A 23209-nucleotide genomic window follows, 5' to 3' on the forward strand; every position below is an offset into this window, starting at 1 on the left:
ATCTTTCTTTATTTTCGTCTTCGGACTTTCCTACGTTCAGTTTCAGTGAAATCAACGTAATCGGCAACTTCAACTTTAAAGAGACTCTTTGAACCAACCAGCAACTGCACCTCAAAGCACATTCAAACTAACGCGCTCCCTCGCTCTGAAAGACCACGTGAACGCGTGACACGAGGACAGAGACACACACACACGCTTTCGTTCTCAGCAACTCGAAGAATCATGCAAGTATCGTAACTCCTATCGATCTAAATGCTTTAAGATCTGTTTACCCCATTCAGGGGATTTGATCTTTGTGTCTCTCAAGGTTCATTTTGTCTGTGGTTTATGCCGTACTGCAATCTCTAATCCTGACCTTTAGTTTCACTTTCTTATCCTCTTACTCTCTCGCTCTCTCTCCCTCTCACTCTCTTTCTCTCACTCAATCTCTCTCTCTCACTCCCGTTGTTATTCATTTGTCTCGTTAGTTTTACTGTTTACTGTACATACATCGTCACATTTTAGTATCGGCTTAGCTCGCCTCAGCTCGCTTAGAACCTCGCCGGAGGTGGTACGAAAAAAAGTACCCGAAAGCAGGTACAGGTACAACTTTTACACAGTGGAAAACCAAACAAAGGCGAGTCGAGTCGAGCCGAGCCGAGCCGAGGCGAGGCGAGCTGGTACTGTGTAGTGGAAAAGCGCCATTAGTTTCACTTTCTTATCCTCTTACTCTCTCGCTCTCTCTCCCTCTCACTCTCTCTCCCTCTCACTCAATCTCTCTCTCTCACTCCCGTTGTTATTCATTTGTCTCGTTAGTTTTACTGTTTACTGTACATACATGTATCCCAGGTTTAAATGTAGAATTCTGTATCCGTAGTTTCATTTTATTAAAACCATATTCTTGATTGCTTCTGTCTAAAATGCTCATTTGTACAAAGTCAATGAAATGTTTGATCTAGCTACAAAGCTTTACAATTCGTTACTATTTCAGTAACCTAAATTTTATAATAACAAGAAGGTGATTTTTCATGGCCAGAAAATAGCTTTTTTGTGAATTATAAGAAAGAGATCATTTTTGTTGAAAATTGATAAGTTAATCTTACGGCCGTTTGCTGGACAGACCGATCATTTGATAACTAAATTAATTCCTTTAAAGTCATCTCATATAATCGATCTGTAATGAGACTATTGATATATTAATGACGAACCATAACTCATTGTGGTGATCATTCATGTATACAATCGGTCTATTTGCAGCTTGATGATTTAATGTAACTGTAATCTGTGATATGTTAATCATATTCCTGATTAATTATTAAAATTCCCTATATATAATTTGAACTAATTTAATGTAATACCTAATGTTGTTACAAACCTTACAATAATAGGCTACTTTTATCAGCTTGACGTTGAACTAATGCTCCATGCTCGTACCATGATAACGTTACATTTGTGGTGTTATCTAGCATAAGGCATTTCACTAACTATTCGTGTATCTTTCACAATCAGCAATGTCAACATAGGTGAGTGCATAATATGATAACGAAAACGGTTAGTGAACTAGACTGAACAATTTCCGTGAAACAGTAAGATCGTAGGAAGTAACATTACTGGACTGAACGTGTCTGGAAATGTGTATTATAAACAATATGATAGTAGTGGGATGAGTGACGTTAGACAGTAGATCTAGTACATAAAATAAAAGTTACATCCTAAAGCACCTACTTTTTGTTATCCTGGAACAGTCTTTTGTATTTATTTCATGTCTCATATATGTTGTAGTTTACCTTGCTATTTCATTACAGTTTACCATTATTTCAGCATATCTGAAAACTTGTAATTTATCACAATAAAAATAGGGGAGGTCTCTCCATAATTCAAACGCTCTGCCGATGTTGATCCGTGTTTTCGTCCTAAGTCGATCCGATTCACGTTTGGCCTGACAAGCTTCAGCATATAATTTTTTTGTTTTGTTTTGTTTTTTATATTTATGTGGAGTTTGTGTTGGAGTGTGTGTTGTGCTGGAGGCAGGTCGTTGTTTGGTGTTATCAGACTCCATGTCGTCAGCTGCAGTGCCGTCGCATAGACTGTATATAAAAAGGAGAGGGGACTTCCGGTGACGCCACGAGCGAAGAAGCAGCCTGATTTTACTGCTCTGGGGAAAGGCCCTGAAAACTAGCCAAAACCCTATTTTGTAACCCATATCTCATTATAAAGTATCGTCAAACAAAATCGATTATGTCTACACTTAAAAAAGAAGCTGACAAGAAGAGTAAATCTACAAAAAAAGAAGAAATACGTCAACATGCTGAAGCGGCCATGGATGTGAACGAAGACAAAATGGTGAAGGTGCTCGCGGAGTTACAACACTTTGAGACAGGAACACAACGACTCTTCTAACAACACTAAAGCTACGCTGTCTAGGGTGGAAACGTCCCTGAAAGATGTACTCGAGAGAACGGCTAATCTTGAGCAGCAAATTGGCGACACCAACCAGAGAATGTGCAACGCAGAAGACCAACTAGTCCGTCATGATCGTGTGATGCGCTATTTGCTAGGAAGAGAAGCCAAACTTTCAGCTAAGTGCATAGCTGCCAACTCTCACGCATTGGCCGTGAGACACCCGCATTTGATTGGTTTCACACGCTCACACGCCACACTCCCGATTTCTCACGCTGAAGTGTCAACCCGGGCGGTCAAATGCCTGGAAGATGAGTTTATCTATATATCTACCTGTTGAGCCACTCGTGATCGACTAGTTATACCGCAAATTCGTTAAAAATCTCCCGTTATCTAGAGCGAGCGTGCATGCGAGACAGAGATTGTGCTCCAAACCGCGTAGAGCGAGCGAGAGACCTTGCGCGAGCGAGACCCCACCCCCCCCCCCCCCCGTCAACAAATCTCACTCGTCTCTACCCCCCCCCAACAAATCTCACTCGTCCCCCCCCCCCCCAACAAATCTCACGCCGAGCAAAACTCAAAAGTTGGCAGGTATGTAAGTGTGAGGACCTTGAGTCAAGAGCGAGGCGTAATAACCTGCGCATTTCCCTTACAAGAGGGAGAGGAGAAAAACTACATGATTCCCTTTATAACTGACATGATACGGACTTCACTCAAACTACCGGAGGACATGGATCTCTGTGTGGAGAGGGCACACCGCTCCCTGACCTTGAAGCCTAAAGACTCGGCACCACCGCGGTCGATAATTGTCAGATTCTCTAGTTACCAAGTAAAAGAACAAATAATACGAGCGGCATGGAAAAGCCGTGACGTCACCTATCGGGGTCAGAGGGTGTATTTTGATCAGGACTACACGGCGGACACTCAGAAGAAACGTAAACAGGTTCGTGAAGTTATTAAGCAACTCAAAGAGAAGAATGTGAGAGCTGTGTCGCCCTTTCCTGCACAGCTGATGATTTATTTGGACACAGGAGTGAAGACGTTCCCTACTCTCTCGAGAGCGGCAGCGACTCTGGGCGAGATGGGAATACACGTCAAGGTGGACGAGCGTGAGAACTGTCGAGAAGAGCTTTTGCGCAACGCCTGGACTACAGCATCCGAAGAAGCAGTAGAGGGAACACTGAGCGTCGCAGACATGCGGGCATTCATGTAAAGAGACAATAAAGTGTAGCGGAGAAGTAGGCATTCATTACCGGACTTTGCAAACATAAGTGACAAGCAATGTGAGAGTAGGCTAGTATAGGTATGTAAGTTACAACCTTAGTATGGAAAAGGTCTTTCCCATGCTGTGGGAGAGGGTAAGTTGATTATTATTATTTTTTTCTGTTTTAATTGTTTTAATATGCTTTTTGCGAAGGCAACCCTGGAAGCAGCCTTTTGCTGCGGGACTGTTGCTACTACACGGAGTGTGTTAGGCGGAGGGCTTTTGTCACGCCCCTCCGTCTCCATAGTGACCGTTTTTAAGGTCGTCGGTTTGTTCTATTTACTGTTTGGAAGTCTGTTCAATGTTCTGTTCGCATATTTTTTACTACTGGTAAACACTATTATTCTGAATATCGCAAATGTGCAATCACCTTCTGAAAGATACACGCCCTGCAATAGTTTTCTTAAATGTCGATGACTATTTGGAGAAGTGTGCTCCCTAACTTGCCTATAATATGCATATGGAGAAACTAACAATTGTCTCCTATAACGTCCATGGTCTAAACCATCCTATAAAAAGAAAGAAGATTTTTAGCCAGCTAAGGAAAATGCACTGCTCATTTGCCTTGTTACAAGAAACACATTTGAACGAGTTAGAACACAAAAAAACTAAAGAGGGAGTGGGTAAACCAAACGTATAGTGCATCATTTGGGAATAAAAGAGGAGAAGCCATTCTAATCAATAAGTTACTGGCATTTTCCACAGAAAAGGTTGTGCAGGATAAGATGGGGAGATATGTATTGATAGCTGGTCGATTATGGGAAGAGGACATATCCATTATGAACCTACGCTCCTAATGAATGTGATGAAAACTTTTTTAAAGAAATAGCAAAGGTAATTGCAGAAAATGCAAAAGGGATCATACTGGTCGGAGGAGACTTTAATGCTGTACAGGAAGGGAAATTAGATAAGACCCCGGCAGAAACAGGCCCACAAAGTAGAAAAACAAAAATACTCAACAATATGTTATTAGAATTAGGCTTGGGGGACCCATGGAGACTTAAAAACCCAAATATGAAAGACTATACCTTTTATTCGAATGTCCATAATAGTTATTCAAGGATTGATTTTTTCTGTCTCTCTCAACAGCATATGTATAAAGTGATTGGCTGTCATATAGATACAATTACACTGAGTGATCACGCCCCTGTTATTTTACAATTAGATTTGTGTAAGGACTCTTTCTTTAGATATTGGAGGTTAAATGTATCACTTCTTACAAATAGAGCAATAGTTCAGGAACTAAGACAAATTCTGACAGAATACATGGAACTAAATGATAATAGGATGGTGTCTCCACCTGTTTTGTGGAGTGGAGCCAAAGCAGTTTTAAGGGGGAAAATGATCCAAATTTCATCTAGACTAAAGAAACATCGCTCCGAGGAACAAACTAAACTTGAAAACAAAATCAAACTATTAGAAATTGAACATGACAAGTAACACATTGACAGAGCTAAAATAAGCCAGGAAAGAGTTAGATAGGCTTCTTACCTAAAGCAGAAGGAGCCTTGAGGTTTTCTAAACAGAAATATTATGAAATGGGGAATAGAGCTAGTCGCCTGTTAGGCCCGCGCGGGCCAGTGACTGGCCAATCAACTTGCCCGACATACTCTTTTACTGGCCCCGAGCCATCGGGGCATTGCTTATGTCGAGCCCCGCTTCACTTATTGAAACTTTGGAGAAATATGGCAGACTCTCGGGCCACCAAATTAACCAATCTAAATCAGAAGCAATGTTACTAAATGGCCACCTACCCACAAATGTAAAATCAGGGATTTAGATATCTGGGAATCTTTATAACCCCTCAATCATCACAGTTGTTTAAAGCAAATTATGGGAAATTACTGGATGAAATCAAGAAAGATTTACCAAGATGGGAAATCTTACCTCTTTCACTTATAGGGCGAATAGAAACCATCAGAATGAACGTTCTACCTAGATTACTCTTTCTTTTTCAATCATTACCTATACATGTCCCCATGCCCACATTCACTACATTAAACAAATGGCTCTCAAAATGTATTTGGCAAAACAAACGTCCGAGAATTCAATTGAAATCTCTTTAGTGCCCTAAAGAGCTTGGCGGATTGAATATACCAAATTTAAAAAACTACTACTGGGCTACCCACGACTTAGATCAATGGTCACTTGGGTTTGCCGGGATGAAGAGGCAATCTGGTACAAGATGGAACAAGGGAACTGTCAAAATATATTTCTTGATACTCTTCCATTTTGTGAACCAAGACACATGGACGGAAAAAGGGTTGATTCTGTTGGGTCAAATGTTTGAGGACGGAGGTCTAGTGTCTTTCCAGCAGCTACAACATATGTATGACCTCCTAAACCAGGACCTGTTCAAATATTTACAATTGAGACACTATTTACATAAACATAAGGACTGGCATACTTTACAAAAGCCACCTTCTGACATTGAGCAATTGTTTCTATCAGTAACAAAAGGGACAATAACTACTAAATACACTCACCTAAAGGATTATTAGGAACACCATACTAATACTGTGTTTGACCCCCTTTCGCCTTCAGAACTGCCTTAATTCTACGTGGCATTGATTCAACAAGGTGCTGAAAGCATTCTTTAGAAATGTTGGCCCATATTGATAGGATAGCATCTTGCAGTTGATGGAGATTTGTGGGATGCACATCCAGGGCACGAAGCTCCCGTTCCACCACATCCCAAAGATGCTCTATTGGGTTGAGATCTGGTGACTGTGGGGGCCATTTTAGTACAGTGAACTCATTGTCATGTCCAAGAAACCAATTTGAAATTATTCGAGCTTTGTGACATGGTGCATTATCCTGCTGGAAGTAGCCATCAGAGGATGGGTACATGGTGGCCATAAAGGGATGGACATGGTCAGAAACAATGCTCAGGTAGACCGTGGAATTTAAACGATGCCCAATTGGCACTAAGGGGCCTAAAGTGTGCCAAGAAAACATCCCCCACACCATTACACCACCACCAGCAGCCTGCACAGTGGTAACAAGGCATGATGGATCCATGTTCTCATTCTGTTTACGCCAAATTCTGACTCTACCATCTGAATGTCTCAACAGAAATCGAGACTCATCAGACCAGGCAACATTTTTCCAGTCTTCAACTGTCCAATTTTGGTGAGCTCTTGCAAATTGTAGCCTCTTTTTCCTATTTGTAGTGGAGATGAGTGGTACCCGGTGGGGTCTTCTGCTGTTGTAGCCCATCCGCCTCAAGGTTGTGCGTGTTGTGGCTTCACAAATGCTTTGCTGCATACCTCGGTTGTAACGAGTGGTTATTTCAGTCAAAGTTGCTCTTCTATCAGCTTGAATCAGTCGGCCCATTCTCCTCTGACCTCTAGCATCAACAAGGCATTTTCGCCCACAGGACTGCCGCATACTGGATGTTTTTCCCTTTTCACACCATTCTTTGTAAACCCTAGAAATGGTTGTGCGTGAAAATCCCAGTAACTGAGCAGATTGTGAAATACTCAGACCGGCCCGTCTGGCACCAACAACCATGCCACGCTCAAAATTGCTTAAATCACCTTTCTTTCCCATTCTGACATTCAGTTTGGAGTTCAGGGGCCTCATGTATTAACACTGCGTACGCACAAAAACACGGCGTACGTCAGCTTTCACGTTCACGGCCAGATGTACTAACAGTGAAATTAACGTAAGAATGTGCGTTCCTCCAAGTAAACTTCATGTCTGGCGTACGTATATTTGTCGTGATTTTTGTCCGTTGGCGACTCATAGAGGCAATAAAGTGAAGTGGCAAACATTACATTACGAATTGTTCTATCGCACCACCAGCTGTCAGATATTGCTTATAATTTGTAATTGATAAATTATTTGACATATTGTCACACGAGTTTTATTCAAATATTATATTATGCAATTAAGTAAGAACGGCTATATAAAGCATGTCCAAATTGATACAACCCGTCTAGCAATGGCAGCGTTGGCTTAACTAGGAATAAAAAATAAACTTCATTAATTCGGTCAGTAAAGATAAAAAAAGAAAGTAATATTTTTATTCAGCAAGGACACATTGAATGTGTTTAAAAGTGAGAGTAAATGCATTTATAATGTTACAAAAGATTATAAGATTTCTATATCTGTTTGAATTAAATTTTTATTCATTAAAGAATCCTGAAAATACTTTATCACGGTTTCCACGAAAATATGAAGCAGAAGCACACCTGCTTTCAACACTGATAATACTCAAAAATGTTTCTTGATCATCAAATCATCATATTAGAATGATTTCTGAAGGATCATGTGACACTGAAGAATGGAGAAATGATGCTGAAAATTCAGCTTTGATCACAGGAATAAATTACACTGTACTATATATATTCACATAGAAGACATTTTCAGTGAAATTTCGTTTCTTGCTTGCTTTAGCCATGTTCTTGCAGGTTTCTTTTGCCAAATTGGACTAATTACCATATTTAAATTAATTTAATTGGGGGACGAGACTGGGTGGGGCGTTGTGCTCGTGCATGTGCGCTCAATTTTACGTTAATTGGGATGTACAAAGAGAATATGCGTGGGATCCTTCGTAAGCAGAGATTCATACATCTGCTTTTTTTTGTGCGTACGCACATTTACAGCTTTGTCCGTACGCAATGTTTTAGTATGAATTCAACGCAAGTCTTTGTACATGAGGCCCCAGGAGATTGTCTTGACCAGGACCACACCCCTAAATGCATTGAAGCAACTGCCATGTGATTAGATAATTGCATTAATGAGAAATTGAACAGGTGTTCCTAATAATCCTTTAGGTGAGTGTATATCTCTCACTTTTATAAAATATTACAAAGAGAAGCTGCTGAGGATACAAAAGTCATAAAGGAGAAATGGGAACTAGAAATGAATATAATAATTACAGATGAGGAATGGGAACAAATGTTTCAAGAGGGGCATAAAATATCAAGTAGTCCAATGTTGAGAGAATTTGAGTGGAAAACAAAAGTAAGGTTATTTAGGACCCCTTTTATCACATCTAAGTTTGGTGGGACTTCAGACAAATGTTGGAGGGGCTGTGGTCTTGTGGGAGATCACACTCATATATTTTGGGATTGTCCAAAATTATTGAACTATTGGAAAGACATACAAGATGAAATTGATAAGTGTTTGCGTATTAAGATTCCACTGGACCCATCCTTTATTATTCTGGGAATTTTTGAGAACAAAATCAGGACTAATTATCATATTCATCTCTTGAAAATCCTGCTTGTACTTGCAAAAAAAAAAAAAGATTACAGTCTCCTGACTGTAGATTACAGACCGCAGCCCCCCCACAATCTCTCAATGGAAGAATAAGGTGAAGGAAGTGTACTATATGGAACAAATTACAGCAACATTGCAGATGAAAACGAATTTATTTATGGACCAGTGGTCCCCCATCCAAATGTATATTCCATGATACCTATGTTAAATGTACATACACCTTGTCTATACTGTGAAGCTTATGCTGGCTATATCTATCCATTTCCTTTTTCTCTATGGACTATATAAAGGCTTTAGGGGAGTGATAGACATAGGGATGTATCCATGTATATTGTAACATCCAGGATATTGCATTTGTATGTTGTGAATTGCACTTTTTGATCTCAATAAAAACAAGTAAAAAAAAAGAAAAGAAAAAGGAGAGAGGCTCGGGAGCGCGCATGCACGTCACATCCGATGGATTCCGCAGAAAATCCGACCCGGAGCCTTCACACAGAAATAGGAATACTGGCCTTCAGAGGTAATAGCAGAACCCGACAAGTGGATCATTGTAATGTGTGATTACAACCCCTTCACACACAGGCAATAAAAAAAGGATTCATTTTAGAAGAAAAGTTACATATAGCACCTTTAAAGGAGAACTCCGGCGCAAAATGAACCTTTGGTCTAATAAAACATTGGTACCTAGTCAACCATTCTCTGAGATTTGTTTTCATGATAATCGAATGTAAAGAGTTTTATCTCTAAAAACTGTTTAGCGTATAACGCTAGTAATGGGGGCATATAATAAGTAAAAAGAAATCACTAGTTTATACCACTAACAAGGCTCAAAATAGCCCCACACGAACACAGTAACATAATGAGGGTCCCTACATGCAAAACGAAGCATTGAGAACTTTGTAAGTGTACAGACCGTTTAATAAGAAGATAAAGATAAAGACAGTCCACTTCGTGTATACAGACAGGAGCCATCTTTGGAAAACAGTCTCGACTAATCAAACCACGAACGCCATTCATACAGTTCAGCTCACTTAGCACATTGTTCGTGGTTTGATTAGTTATACGCTAAACAGTTTTTAGAGATAAAACTCTTTACATTCGATTATCATGAAAACAAATCTCAGAGAACGGTTGACTAGGTACCAATGTTTTATTAGACCAAAGGTTCATTTTGCGCCGGAGTTCTCCTTTAAACTACACAAAGAAACAAAACACATTTTTTCATAAATCATATCGTTTTATGGCAAAACAGTTTTCTGAATTATTATTTTTGTTCCATCTGTCTGAGATGACCATTGTTAGCATCCGTCTGGAATATGCGTCAAGGAGTCTCTGTGGTTGGTTTGCAGATTTTGGAGCGGCAGGCTCTGTTGTAGTTGCTGCAGGCTCTGTTGTAGTTGCTGCAGGTGTAGTATGTCCCTGGATCTGGATCTGTTGGTGCTATATCTGAGATATGAGATGACCATGCAGTGCTTAAGCGATGACACCCACAGGAGTATTTTCACATTGTTGCGATCACATGAGAAAGATTTTTAGAACTATATCTTTATCATTATAGTTATCGTCCTTGGTGTGAACCGGCCTTTAGAATGCAATACACAACCATTTTGACCTTCCTTAAAGGTTCCCCTTGTCAAACAATCAAACTTCAATACTAATTTTAAATAACTCTTATTAAAACGTAATTCCACCTTTTGCTTAATCTGAATATCAAATTATTTACAAGTCATGAATCTGAACTTTGCTCACTTAGACACCTTCGGGCAATGCTTTTTCTTATGTTTCTGTAGTGTAGATAATTGGGTGAAACTCCTCCCACATGAAGAGCACTGCGGTTTCTCTCCAGTGTGATTTCTTTGGTGTTGTTTTAATGCACCTGATGTAATAAAGGCCTTCCCACAGTCAGAGCACAAATGAGGTCTTACACCAGTATGAATACTCTCATGCACTTTTAAAGTCGCCAGTCGCGAAAAACTCTTTTCACATACAGAACAAACGTGAGGCTTCACACCAGTGTGAACTTTAAGGTGTTTTTTTAAGCTAGATAAATAAACAAATGTTTTCTCACACTGATCACAGCTGAATGGCTTCCCTCCAGAGTGAGAGAGCAGATGCTCTTTGAGAATGTTTTTGTAAGCGGAACTCATTCCACACTGAGAGCATGAGAACGGTTTTTCTCCAGTGTGAATCCTCATGTGATCTTCTAGGTTTCTTTTTTGACTGAAACTCTTTCCACACTGAGAGCATGTATAAGGCCTTTCTCCAGTGTGAATCCTCATGTGATCTTCTAGGTGAACTTTGCGACTGAAACTCTTTCCACACTGAGAGCATGTGAACGGTTTTTCTCCAGTGTGAACTCTCATGTGTATCTTAAGGTGTCCTTTATGAACGAAACTCTTTCCACACTGAGAGCATGTATAAGGCCTTTCTCCAGTGTGTTCTCTCGTGTGTCTTTTAAGAGTTGATTTACATGTAAAACTCTTTCCACACTGAGAGCATGTATAAGGGCTTTCTCCAGTGTGAATCCTCATGTGATCTTCTAGGTTTCTTTTTTGTCTGAAACTCTTTCCACACTGAGAGCATGTATAAGGCCTTTCTCCAGTGTGAATCCACATGTGACCATTTAGGTGAACTTTGCGACTGAAACTCTTTCCACACTGAGAGCATGTGAATGGTTTTTCTCCAGTGTGAACTCTCATGTGTATCTTAAGGTGTCCTTTATGAACGAAACTCTTTCCACACTGAGAGCATGTATAAGGCCTTTCTCCAGTGTGTTCTCTCGTGTGTCTTTTAAGAGTTGATTTACATGTGAAACTCTTTCCACACTGAGTGCATGTGAACAGATTTTCTCCAGTGTGAGATTTCATGTGTTTATTAAGGTCTGATTTGTGCACGTAAAACATTCCACACTCAGAGCAGGTGAAAAATCCTTTGACTCCAGATTTTCCAGCTTGTTTCTGTGTGAAATTCTCTTCAGTCTGTGAAATCACTGCATTTCCATCTTCATTTGTGAAATTATGAGGTTTTTGAAATTGTTGCTGTTTGTCTTCATTCACTTCCATCGGGTCTAAAAACAACATTAAATTCCCATAATTCAATTAAAAAAAGGACAAATGAGAAGAAGAGATAACGTTCATTCTTAATTTGGCACAAATCTAGTTTACTACCAAGTCTACTAGTATCTAGTTTTAAATGTATTGTTATATCCTCCGGAGAACCAGAACTTTTTAGTTTTTTTAGTTGTTTATTTTGTCAGTAGATTATTTGGAGCATAAGAAACAAATGGAGATTTTTTTTTTTAAAGATAGTTTATTCATATTTTGTCTGTACACCAGGACTCGGTTATTAAGAAAATAAAATGACATTAGACATGTATAGGCATTCTTTTTTCATTTACCAATACATTTTTAAATTAATGAGTTATAATGTTATAATGAGTAATAACTTGCCAACATTTTCATGAGATTATCTCATATTTCATCTAAGTCCCGGGGCCAGATGTATAAACGCTGCAATTTTCCACGCACACATGGTGATTTATAAAAAATAAACTAGGCGTAAATGTGCACACCGTACGGACACACTTAATATTTATAAAAATATGTATTCCCTTAACTAAGTTGATACATACCTCTCTCGTCTCAGTGCGTACACTCAATCGCTCTGGCGCGCGAGACACTTTGTTAGCACTTAGCTTAGCCCAGTTCTTCATTAGGATCCAAGCAGAGCAGCGACCAAACACCTCCACGTTTCCCTATTTAAATACAGTTACACGAGTAGTGTAACTACAACTACAACTATAATGTATGGCGGAATACCATAGCAAGTGCTTGGGAGAACTTCGACTCGGCGCAGGATTATCATCATATCATCACTCCTGAAAAGTCCTCTCCCTCTCCGGAGTGATGATATGATGATAATCCTGCGCCGAGTCGAAGTGCTCCCAAGCATTTGCTATTATTCCGCCATACATTATAGTTATCCACTTTACACGCTTAGAAAAGCGCAACGCTTTATTTTGTGTCACCATTCTTGGTCGAGTCACACTACTCGTGTAACTGTATTTAAATAGGGAAACGTGGAGGTGTTTGGTCGCTTCTCTGCTTGGATCCTAATGAATGAACTGGGCTAAGCTAAGTGCTATCAAAGTGTCTCGCGCGCCAGAGCGATTGAGTGTACGCACTGAGACGAGAGAGGTATGCATCAACTCCTCTTAGTTAAGGGAATAACAGTTTAATATGAAAAAACGGTGGAGTATCCCTTTAATTCCCTTTTAATTAATAAAAAATAACTCTTCTCTGAAAACTTTCTCTGAAATGTATTAATTTTTATTTATTTATTGCGAAACAAGACAAGGATACTGAAAGAATTTTAGTTATGTAATGTGACGGCACATAGTCCGTATCTCATATTGTACTGTCTTGTATCATTAAACATGTTATCACATGGATGAGAATATGCTTGGAAATGAAATGCAGATGATGCTACGCATTGTAAAACGAGGCGTTGTAAGATTCATATATGGTTATTTCTGGGAGGAGACGCATGTACGCACAATCTTCAGCTGACTGGGGTTTATAAATTTGATCATTCAGTCGATCGATTTTAAAGCCAAAGAGAAGGAGTTGTAATGGTGAAACCTAAACATGTGATATCTCTGAAAAGCCCTGAATGTGCTCTTTACAGGAAAACCAGACTCAAAAGTCGAAGCCTGGATCTCAAGAGGATATGTGAGTTTTCATCTTAATGTTCCTCATCAGTCATTAAAGAGAATGAAGGAAAACACCAACCTATTTGTTCCTCTGTATCTTCATCTTTTATTCTGCAGGGTTCTTCCTTAAAGGGATACTTCACCTCTGGAAAGATGAATGTGTATTTAAAATGGGTCATTTATGTAGAAGAAATGTGAAATTATTTTTGAATTCATAAATCTCTCGTCTCAGGGGGATATGAGGGTGTAAAGCGCGGTAATTCGAAAATACTACAGGTTTTCAAAAAAAATAAAAATATTATCACATAGAACTGTGTATGTGCATTTATTAATTCATGTTTTTAATTCACGAGATTCATGTTTGGAATTATTACAGAAGGTTTGATCGCAGTTTTAGTCACAGAAACCAGCGCAAGCGGCTCGTCAAGTCTTCTCTTTTGCCCTCTCAAAATGCGCAAATGGCTTCACATCCATTTATTCACATTGATTTGGCTCTGCAAGCAAGCTGCACGGTACAATACAAGACTTTAGTGCTTTATATCAGGCCAATTTATAACTTCAAGCGATTTTAAACTATAAACTTAAAGTACTCGCACGCCCTCTTCAGTCAGTGCTCAACCAACGCCCACACACATAGCCGTCTCTCACGAGTGTCAGATTTTCGTGGCTTATTACACATAAACGTTCAAATACACACATAGTTATGTCAAAATGCCCATCTTGGTGAATATTTGTGTCAATTATGTGAATGTGACCAGCATGTGTAAAAGCACGTCCCCATTCATTAGGTCTTAAGTGACAGCAGCCTTTAAAAACTGCTGTCTATTGGCTGCCTGTGTTAATAATGATAATCAAACAACCAAAGAATATCTTAGATAAGGATTAATAGCTTAAATAAGGATTAATATTTAAATGATACAGTTATGATTATGCAGAGTAATTTAATATTTGACATTCAATTTATGTGGTATTTTTACTTGAATACTACTGTGAGACCTATATACCTGAAGAAAATATACAGCATTGCTTAATTATCTTTATTCTATTGTTTTTATTTATGCTACTGCTTCCAATGTGTTTAATCGTTGTTTTATTACTGATTATTGCAACAAATTACCTAATAAAAAAACAAATACACTGAATGAGTGACCAAACATTTTGGTGAGTTTATTGTCATTTCTTTTAAAAATATGTATACATATATAAAAACATATAAATGAGTTAATATTTAAGTATTGTAAGTATGTTGTTCTTTTTTTTTACCATGGTGGTATCAGTACTACAGACTACTAGTTTTTGGTATGGTGACATCCGTAATCTGGTGACTCTCTGCGTGGATCTGCGTCTGTCTGTGTGAATTGGTCTTTTAAGTTCCACATAAATTAAAGAGAATGAAGGAAAACACCAACCTATTTGTTCCTCTGTATCTTCATCTTTTATTCTGCAGGGTTCTTCCTTAATCTCCATCTTTACAATAGTATGTCCGTAGTTTCTCCTGGAGTAATTCCTCCTGCTTGCTTCTTCTTCTCCTGTGGGAAGATGGGAATATTCCCCAGCATTTAAACTCTCATGAACGGCTGTGGGAGCTTCACTGACTGAAGGAGTGAATTGTGGTCGTTGTTGCTCATTTAGCAGATGATCATCACACTTACAATCACTCGAGATTATCCAGCTTTAAGTGTTTTGATCAAACTATAACAATTCAACTCTAGCTGGTTTTTATGTTGCTCTTACATTAGATAACATTTACATGCATTAAAACTGTTTATCAGGCTTCATTAAATAAAAATAAAAACAACTCAATCTTCAAAAATTGTAATGTGAAAAACAGTCAGTAACAAGTTTGTTTCACGAGCGTAATGAACAACATCAGTCGATTCATTTCGATTCATTTCTGAGTGATTAACTATAAACTGACTCGTTTAGTCGTTCGGGTTTCGATTTCTCCTAATAAATGATAAAATGAATGTACTCACAGTCTGTAAAACAGCAGATTTAGAGCTGAATGAACGGCTGTGTTCCACTTCTCATGTTTATGTTCCCTTCCCTCGCTCACTTCTCTTCTTCTCCTAGACTCGGATGTGTGTCATTGCTTCGGTTGCTCGAGCGCCTCTACTGGCGGAAAACAATCTATAAACTATCTAAACTTCATTAGATACAAAACAACCAATATAAAATCCATTATCTTGTTTAAGATTATACAAACACTATTTATTTCCCCAAATATATTTGATTTGGGATAAAGTTTTAAACTTGTAATTGAATTGAATTGTAATTGTATTCACCTTCTGGACTCAGAATTTTGAATTAATTTTATAGGCTACAAGTTATAACTCAAGCTCAAAACAAGTTAATTACTTTTTTGGACTAAATTGTTTGTCAAAATATAGCATATAACCATATAATGTAAGAGCCTAAATGACCGTAAACCTTATTTCATAACTAGCAGGTGGAAAAGTTTCACTGCTGAATGATCACAGACACAGAACACATTCAAGCAATTTCATCTTCTCTCAGTGATGTGTTTGTCGAGTTCATATTATGAGAGGAATCGCCTCTTCAAATATACATAAAAAACAACTGGTGCCATTTTTAGTCAAAAGAATAATTGTTTACTACTACTGGTTCATTAACAATGCTGAATACAATGTTAAACCTCTTGAGCTATTGTAAGCTAAATTAAATCTATTTAGCCAGTTAAATAAATCACAAGTTGTTGGTTATTTTTATTTCTCACATTTACACAATGTGCAGAGAGTGATTTCAATCCAATAAAGTCTTCAATATGTTCTCAATGCATCACCTCTAAACAGCGAGACTAAAAACAAGTTGTTTGTATGATATTTAATAGACTATTGTTGATATTGTTTCACAAATGCCTCCTATATGTACAATGAAAATGATTAAAGGGGCTATATGTATTTTTTAGCGGCCTCTATCGGTGATGTTTCAGATTGCAACCAATTTTTACAAGAGCGCTCGTTCTCTTGCGCGTTCTCGAACAAAAGAGCGAGCACTCATGGTACCGGCCACACTGAGACTTTCAACACACCGGAGAAAGCATCACACAACATGCTGGAAACTCATGTACACTCCCACTGCAACCTGTAACGACATTGATAGGGTATCCGGCAGATGTTCGGAATTAGCAAAGCCTGATTTGCAAACAAAGCTCAGTTCTTCGTGAGTAAACAAAGAGCATTCTGTGTACGACCCCCTTGGGGCATGTTGACCAGCAGGGGGACGCCACTATGACTGGGATCTCCCTGGCATTCACTTAGAATATAAGCGTGTCAATGTTTCCTATACTCCTGTGTGTTTCTCAGTTTATATTCACTGCGTGTATGACGTTTGTTCGAAGTAACAAACTTGCTTTGAAGGAACTAAATGCTTATAAAATGCATATCTTATGTAACTCTGTATTCCTATAATCTTCATGTGACGTGTTTGATATCTCTGTAATTCTCTCAATCTAACGGAGCCGAATTCCGATAGCAGAATGCAGTAATGTGCATTCTTTTACACATTTCATAGTGCTGGAGCCGAACGGCTCAACACAATCTCCTCAGTCCAGTGGGCATCCCCCACAGGACAAAGAAAACCTTGTCCGCTTCAGATTCTAGGACGGTCATGGGTGGCTCGCGCAAACAGAGGCGTGAACCCAGTTTTTCCATAAAAGACTGACCCCAGGAAGTTCCTATAGAGAGCTTTTTCCCTGTGAGAGGTTTCCAGTTCCATGGCTCCTTAGGGAGCTTTACGCCATGTTTCTCCTTTTTCTTTAATCTTTCTTTATTTTCGTCTTCGGACTTTCCTACGTTCAGTTTCAGTGAAATCAACGTAATCGGCAACTTCAACTTTAAAGAGACTCTTTGAACCAACCAGCAACTGCACCTCAAAGCACATTCAAACTAACGCGCTCCCTCGCTCTGAAAGACCACGTGAACGCGTGACACGAGGACAGAGACACACACACACGCTTTCGTTCTCAGCCACTCGAAGAATCATGCAAGTATCGTAACTCCTATCGATCTAAATGCTTTAAGATCTGTTTACCCCATTCAGGGGATTTGATCTTTGTGTCTCTCAAGGTTCATTTTGTCTGTGGTTTATGCCGTACTGCAATCTCTAATCCTGACCTTTATGGCGCTTTTCCATTACCAGTACCAGCTCGACTCGACTCGACTCGACTCGACTCGCCTTGGCTCGCCTCGGCTCGCTTTTCGCTCCGTTTTCCATTGCAGAAAGTACCGCCACAAATAGTACCCGGTCGTCATAGCGACGCATTTCGTTCCTCGTTGCCCCATCAAGCTCTCGCTGGATCCTCTCTTCGGCAACCAAACAAAGGAATGTCTGCACCTCCTCGTTTGACCACGGCGTATTCTTCCGAGTTGCCATAATAATAGTAGTAAGTTTAGTAACTATCTCTGGCCAAACTATTTAAAAATGGCGGGGTTATTCTGGATACTCCATCTGGCGCGTGCAATGATGACGCAGATTCTCTGTGACCAATCAGCAGTCGGCATTGTTTTCACGTCACATTTTAGTATCGGCTTAGCTCGCCTCAGCTCGCTTAGAACCTCGCCGGAGGTGGTACGAAAAAAAGTACCCGAAAGCAGGTACAGGTACAACTTTTACACAGTGGAAAACCAAACAAAGGCGAGTCGAGTCGAGCCGAGCCGAGCCGAGGCGAGGCGAGCTGGTACTGTGTAGTGGAAAAGCGCCATTAGTTTCACTTTCTTATCCTCTTACTCTCTCGCTCTCTCTCCCTCTCACTCTCTCTCCCTCTCACTCAATCTCTCTCTCTCACTCCCGTTGTTATTCATTTGTCTCGTTAGTTTTACTGTTTACTGTACATACATGTATCCCAGGTTTAAATGTAGAATTCTGTATCCGTAGTTTCATTTTATTAAAACCATATTCTTGATTGCTTCTGTCTAAAATGCTCATTTGTACAAAGTCAATGAAATGTTTGATCTAGCTACAAAGCTTTACAATTCGTTACTATTTCAGTAACCTAAATTTTATAATAACAAGAAGGTGATTTTTCATGGCCAGAAAATAGCTTTTTTGTGAATTATAAGAAAGAGATAATTGTTGTTGAAAATTGATAAGTTAATCTTACGGCCGTTTGCTGGACAGACCGATCATTTGATAACTAAATTAATTCCTTTAAAGTCATCTCATATAATCGATCTGTAATGAGACTATTGATATATTAATGACAAACCATAACTCATTGTGGTGATCATTCATGTATACAATCGGTCTATTTGCAGCTTGATGATTTAATGTAACTGTAATCTGTGATATATGTTAATCATATTCCTGATTAATTATTAAAATTCCCTATATATCATTTGAACTAATTTAATGTAATACCTAATGTTGTTACAAACCTTACAATAATAGGCTACTTTTATCAGCTTGACGTGGAACTAATGCTCCATGCTCGTACCATGATAACGTTACATTTGTGGTGTTATCTAGCATAAGGCATTTCACTAACTATTCGTGTATCTTTCACAATCAGCAATGTCAACATAGGTGAGTGCATAATATGATAACGAAAACGGTTAGTGAACTAGACTGAACAATTTCCGTGAAACAGTAAGATCGTAGGAAGTAACATTACTGGACTGAACGTGTCTGGAAATGTGTATTATAAACAATATGATAGTAGTGGGATGAGTGACGTTAGACAGTAGATCTAGTACATAAAATAAAAGTTACATCCTAAAGCACCTACTTTTTGTTATCCTGGAACAGTCTTTTGTATTTATTTCATGTCTCATATATGTTGTAGTTTACCTTGCTATTTCATTACAGTTTACCATTATTTCAGCATATCTGAAAACTTGTAATTTATCACAATAAAAATAGGGGAGGTCTCTCCATAATTCAAACGCTCTGCCGATGTTGATCCGTGTTTTCGTCCTAAGTCGATCCGATTCACGTTTGGCCTGACAAGCTTCAGCATATAATTTTTTTGTTTTGTTTTGTTTTTTATATTTATGTGGAGTTTGTGTTGGAGTGTGTGTTGTGCTGGAGGCAGGTCGTTGTTTGGTGTTATCAGACTCCATGTCGTCAGCTGCAGTGCCGTCGCATAGACTGTATATAAAAAGGAGAGGGGACTTCCGGTGACGCCACGAGCGAAGAAGCAGCCTGATTTTACTGCTCTGGGGAAAGGCCCTGAAAACTAGCCAAAACCCTATTTTGTAACCCATATCTCATTATAAAGTATCGTCAAACAAAATCGATTATGTCTACACTTAAAAAAGAAGCTGACAAGAAGAGTAAATCTACAAAAAAAGAAGAAATACGTCAACATGCTGAAGCGGCCATGGATGTGAACGAAGACAAAATGGCGAAGGTGCTCGCGGAGTTACAACACTTTGAGACAGGAACACAACGACTCTTCTAACAACACTAAAGCTACGCTGTCTAGGGTGGAAACGTCCCTGAAAGATGTACTCGAGAGAACGGCTAATCTTGAGCAGCAAATTGGCGACACCAACCAGAGAATGTGCGACGCGGAAGACCAACTAGTCCGTCATGATCGTGCGATGCGCTATTTGCTAGGAAGAGAAGCCAAACTTTCAGCTAAGTGTGAGGACCTTGAGTCAAGAGCGAGGCGTAATAACCTGCGCATTTATGGGATACAAGAGGGAGAGGAGAAAAAATACATGAAAGCTGTGTCGCCCCTTTCCTGCACAGCTGAAGATTTATTTGGACACAGGAGTGAAGACGTTCCCTACTCTCTCGAGAGCGGCAGCGACTCTGGGCGAGATGGGAATACACGTCAAGGTGGACGAGCGTGAGAACTGTCCAGAAGAGCTTTTGCGCAACGCCTGGACTACAGCATCCAAAGAAGCAGTAGAGGGAACACTGAGCGTCGCAGACATGCGGGCATTCATGTAAAGAGACAAAGTGTAGCGGAGAAGTAGGCATTCATTACCGGACTTTGCAAACATAAGTGACAAGCAATGTGAGAGTAGGCTAGTATAGGTTTGTAAGTTACAACCTTAGTATGGAAAAGGTCTTTCCCCTGCTGTGGGAGAGGGTAAGTTGATTTTTTTTTTTGTTCTGTTTTAATTGTTTTAATATGCTTTTTGCGAAGGCAACCCAGGGAGCAGCCTTTTGCTGCGGGACTGTTGCTACTACACGGAGTGTGTAAGGCGGAGGGCTTTTGTCACGCCCCTCCGTCTCCATAGTGACCGTTTTTAAGGTCGTCGGTTTGTTCTATTTACTGTTTGGAAGTCTGTTCAATGTTCTGTTCGCATATTTTTTACTACAGGTAAACACTATTATTCTGAATATTAGGGATGCACGATGATATCGGGACAAAATCGGTATCGGCCGATAAAAGCTTAAAATGACCATCATCGGCATCGGCCGATATGAATATTTCTGCCGATGAGCCTTATTGCCGATAGGGTGGCGTGTTTCCTATGCGCACGTGACGACCATGAACGAAGCATGAGCGCCAGCAAATTAAACTTCCAACTAGGGGGTGTGCGTCTCACGGTTTTTGATCGTGGACTATTAAAATGTCTCCACGATCTGCTTTTGAAGAAAAATCATAGTATCATGCATTCTATCAGTTCAATTCTGGGGCCTTCATCTCAACATACTGTATAACGCGACGTACATTCACATCACATGTAAACACAGAGGTAGAGTTACACTCACGGCACACTGCAATTCACAAAAGTTCATTATTTGCATGTGCGTCAAAGTCTTGCTAGTTAAACATGTCATTCACGTGCTGATGCGCTGTTTAAACATGCGCTTTTCTGAGCGCGTTACACCCAACGCTCACAGGAACTAAAAGCCTGTCACAGCGCCTGCATACTGGACTAATCTTTCGAGTCTTATTGCGCTAATACTGTCAAATACACACAAGATTTACAAAAACAAAGTTGGTTATGTCTAAAGTGAAAGCAAACAGAGAAAATCTGCTTGTCAAATGCGTGTATATTAGACGCGTCGCATGCAGTTCTTAAAGAGACAGTAATAATATGCTGCCGCTTGTCCTTAAAGAGATACTGCACCCAGAAATAAAAATTCTGTCATTATTTAGTCACTTTAATGTTGTTCCAAACCTGTATTAATTTCTTTCTTGTGCTTAAATATACTATGGAAGTCACTGGAATACAGCAACTGTTTGGTTAGCCACATTCTTCCAAATAACTTTTATTTTCACCAGAAGAAAGTAATTTATTTAGGTTTAAAACAGCTTGAGAGAGTAAATGATGACAATTAAAATTTTTGGGAGAACTATCCCTTTAATGTTAATAAAACAACAAAACAAAAAGAGGAAATCACTCACTGCTCTTGACTGAGAACTTTAATAGAAGCTTTAATAAGCTTTTTTTGCACTTAAAAAAAATACAAATATATCGGTATCGGTATCGGCATCGGGCAAAATTAGTTTGAAAATATCGGCATATCGAATATCGGCAAAAATCCAATATCGTGCATCCCTACTGAATATCGGAAACGTGCAATCACCTTCTGAAAGATACACGCCCTGCAATAGTTTTCTTAAATGTCGATGACTATTTGGAGAAGTGTGCTCCCTAACTTGCCTATAATATGCATATGGAGAAACTAACAATTGTCTCATATAACGTCCATGGTCTAAACCATCCTATAAAAAGAAAGAAGATTTTTAGCCAGCTAAGGAAAATGCACTGCTCATTTGCCTTGTTACAAGAAACACATCTGAACGAGTTAGAACACAAAAAACTAAAGAGGGAGTGGGTAAACCAAACGTATAGTGCATCATTTGGGAATAAAAGAGGAGTAGCCATTCTAATCAATAAGTTACTGGCGTTTTTCACAGAAAAGGTTGTGCAGGATAAGATGGGGAGATATGTATTAGTTGGTCGATTATGGGAAGAGGACATATCCATTATGAACCTGTACACGCTCCTAATGAATGTGATGAAAACTTTTTTAAAGAAATAGCAAAGGTAATTGCAAAAAAAGCAAAAGGGATCATACTGGTCGGAGGAGACTTTAATGCTGTACAGGAAGGGAAATTAGATAAGACCCCGGCAGAAACAGGCCCACAAAGTAGAAAAACAAAAATACTCAACAATATGTTATTAGAATTAGGCTTGGGGGACCCATGGAGACTTAAAAACCCAAATATGAAAGACTATACCTTTTATTCGAATGTCCATAATAGTTATTCAAGGATTGATTTTTTCTGTCTCTCTCAACAGCATATGTATAAAGTGATTGGCTGTCATATAGATACAATTACACTGAGTGATCACGCCCCTGTTATTTTACAATTAGATTTGTGTAAGGACTCTTTCTTTAGATATTGGAGGTTAAATGTATCACTTCTTACAAATAGAGCAATAGTTCAGGAACTAAGACAAATTCTGACAGAATACATGGAACTAAATGATAATAGGATGGTGTCTCCACCTGTTTTGTGGAGTGGAGCCAAAGCAGTTTTAAGGGGGAAAATGATCCAAATTTCATCTAGACTAAAGAAACATCGCTCCGAGGAACAAACTAAACTTGAAAACAAAATCAAACTATTAGAAATTGAACATGACAAGTAACACATTGACAGAGCTAAAATAAGCCAGGAAAGAGTTAGATAGGCT

The 23209-nt window shown here is 39.2% G+C and overlaps 3 protein-coding genes across 3 annotated transcripts in view; 2 read left to right on the forward strand and 1 right to left on the reverse strand.

Annotated features, from left to right (window-relative positions):
* LOC130073045 (gastrula zinc finger protein XlCGF7.1-like) overlaps window positions 1-23209 on the forward strand; it is a 471752-nt gene that overhangs the window by 312066 nt on the left and 136477 nt on the right. The gene's annotated exons all lie outside the window — the stretch shown is intronic.
* The window catches only part of LOC130073075 (gastrula zinc finger protein XlCGF7.1-like), a 161818-nt gene that overhangs the window by 33830 nt on the left and 104779 nt on the right, over window positions 1-23209 (forward strand). The gene's annotated exons all lie outside the window — the stretch shown is intronic.
* On the reverse strand, window positions 10618-15255 carry LOC130073059 (gastrula zinc finger protein XlCGF8.2DB-like). The gene is made up of 3 exons (XM_056238483.1): window positions 14993-15255; window positions 11028-11873; window positions 10618-10775 (listed from the first exon to the last, which is right to left on the reverse strand). The coding sequence occupies exons 1-3, from the start codon at window positions 15048-15050 to the stop codon at window positions 10618-10620; spliced, it is 1062 nt and encodes a 353-aa protein (XP_056094458.1). The 5' UTR covers window positions 15051-15255.

The sequence above is a fragment of the Rhinichthys klamathensis genome, unplaced genomic scaffold (genome assembly GCF_029890125.1).
Source record: "Rhinichthys klamathensis goyatoka isolate OS25496 unplaced genomic scaffold, OSU_Roscu_1.1 h1tg000523l_1, whole genome shotgun sequence".
Taxonomy (NCBI): domain Eukaryota; kingdom Metazoa; phylum Chordata; class Actinopteri; order Cypriniformes; family Leuciscidae; genus Rhinichthys; species Rhinichthys klamathensis.

What these genes read in the sequence shown, in the direction of transcription:
- LOC130073059 (XM_056238483.1), bottom strand. Translation starts at nt 15,050, where the DNA reads ATGGAGATTAAGGAAGAACCCTGCAGAATAAAAGATGAAGATACAGAG. An exon ending in AGATACAGAGGAACAAATAG is followed by an intron (nt 11,874 to 14,992) that starts GTTGGTGTTTTC and finishes TCACAAATGAAG; the next exon opens with ATGGAAATGCAGTGATTTCA. An exon ending in AAAACCGTTCTCATGCTCTC is followed by an intron (nt 10,776 to 11,027) that starts AGTGTGGAATGA and finishes ATTTGTGCTCTG; the next exon opens with ACTGTGGGAAGGCCTTTATT.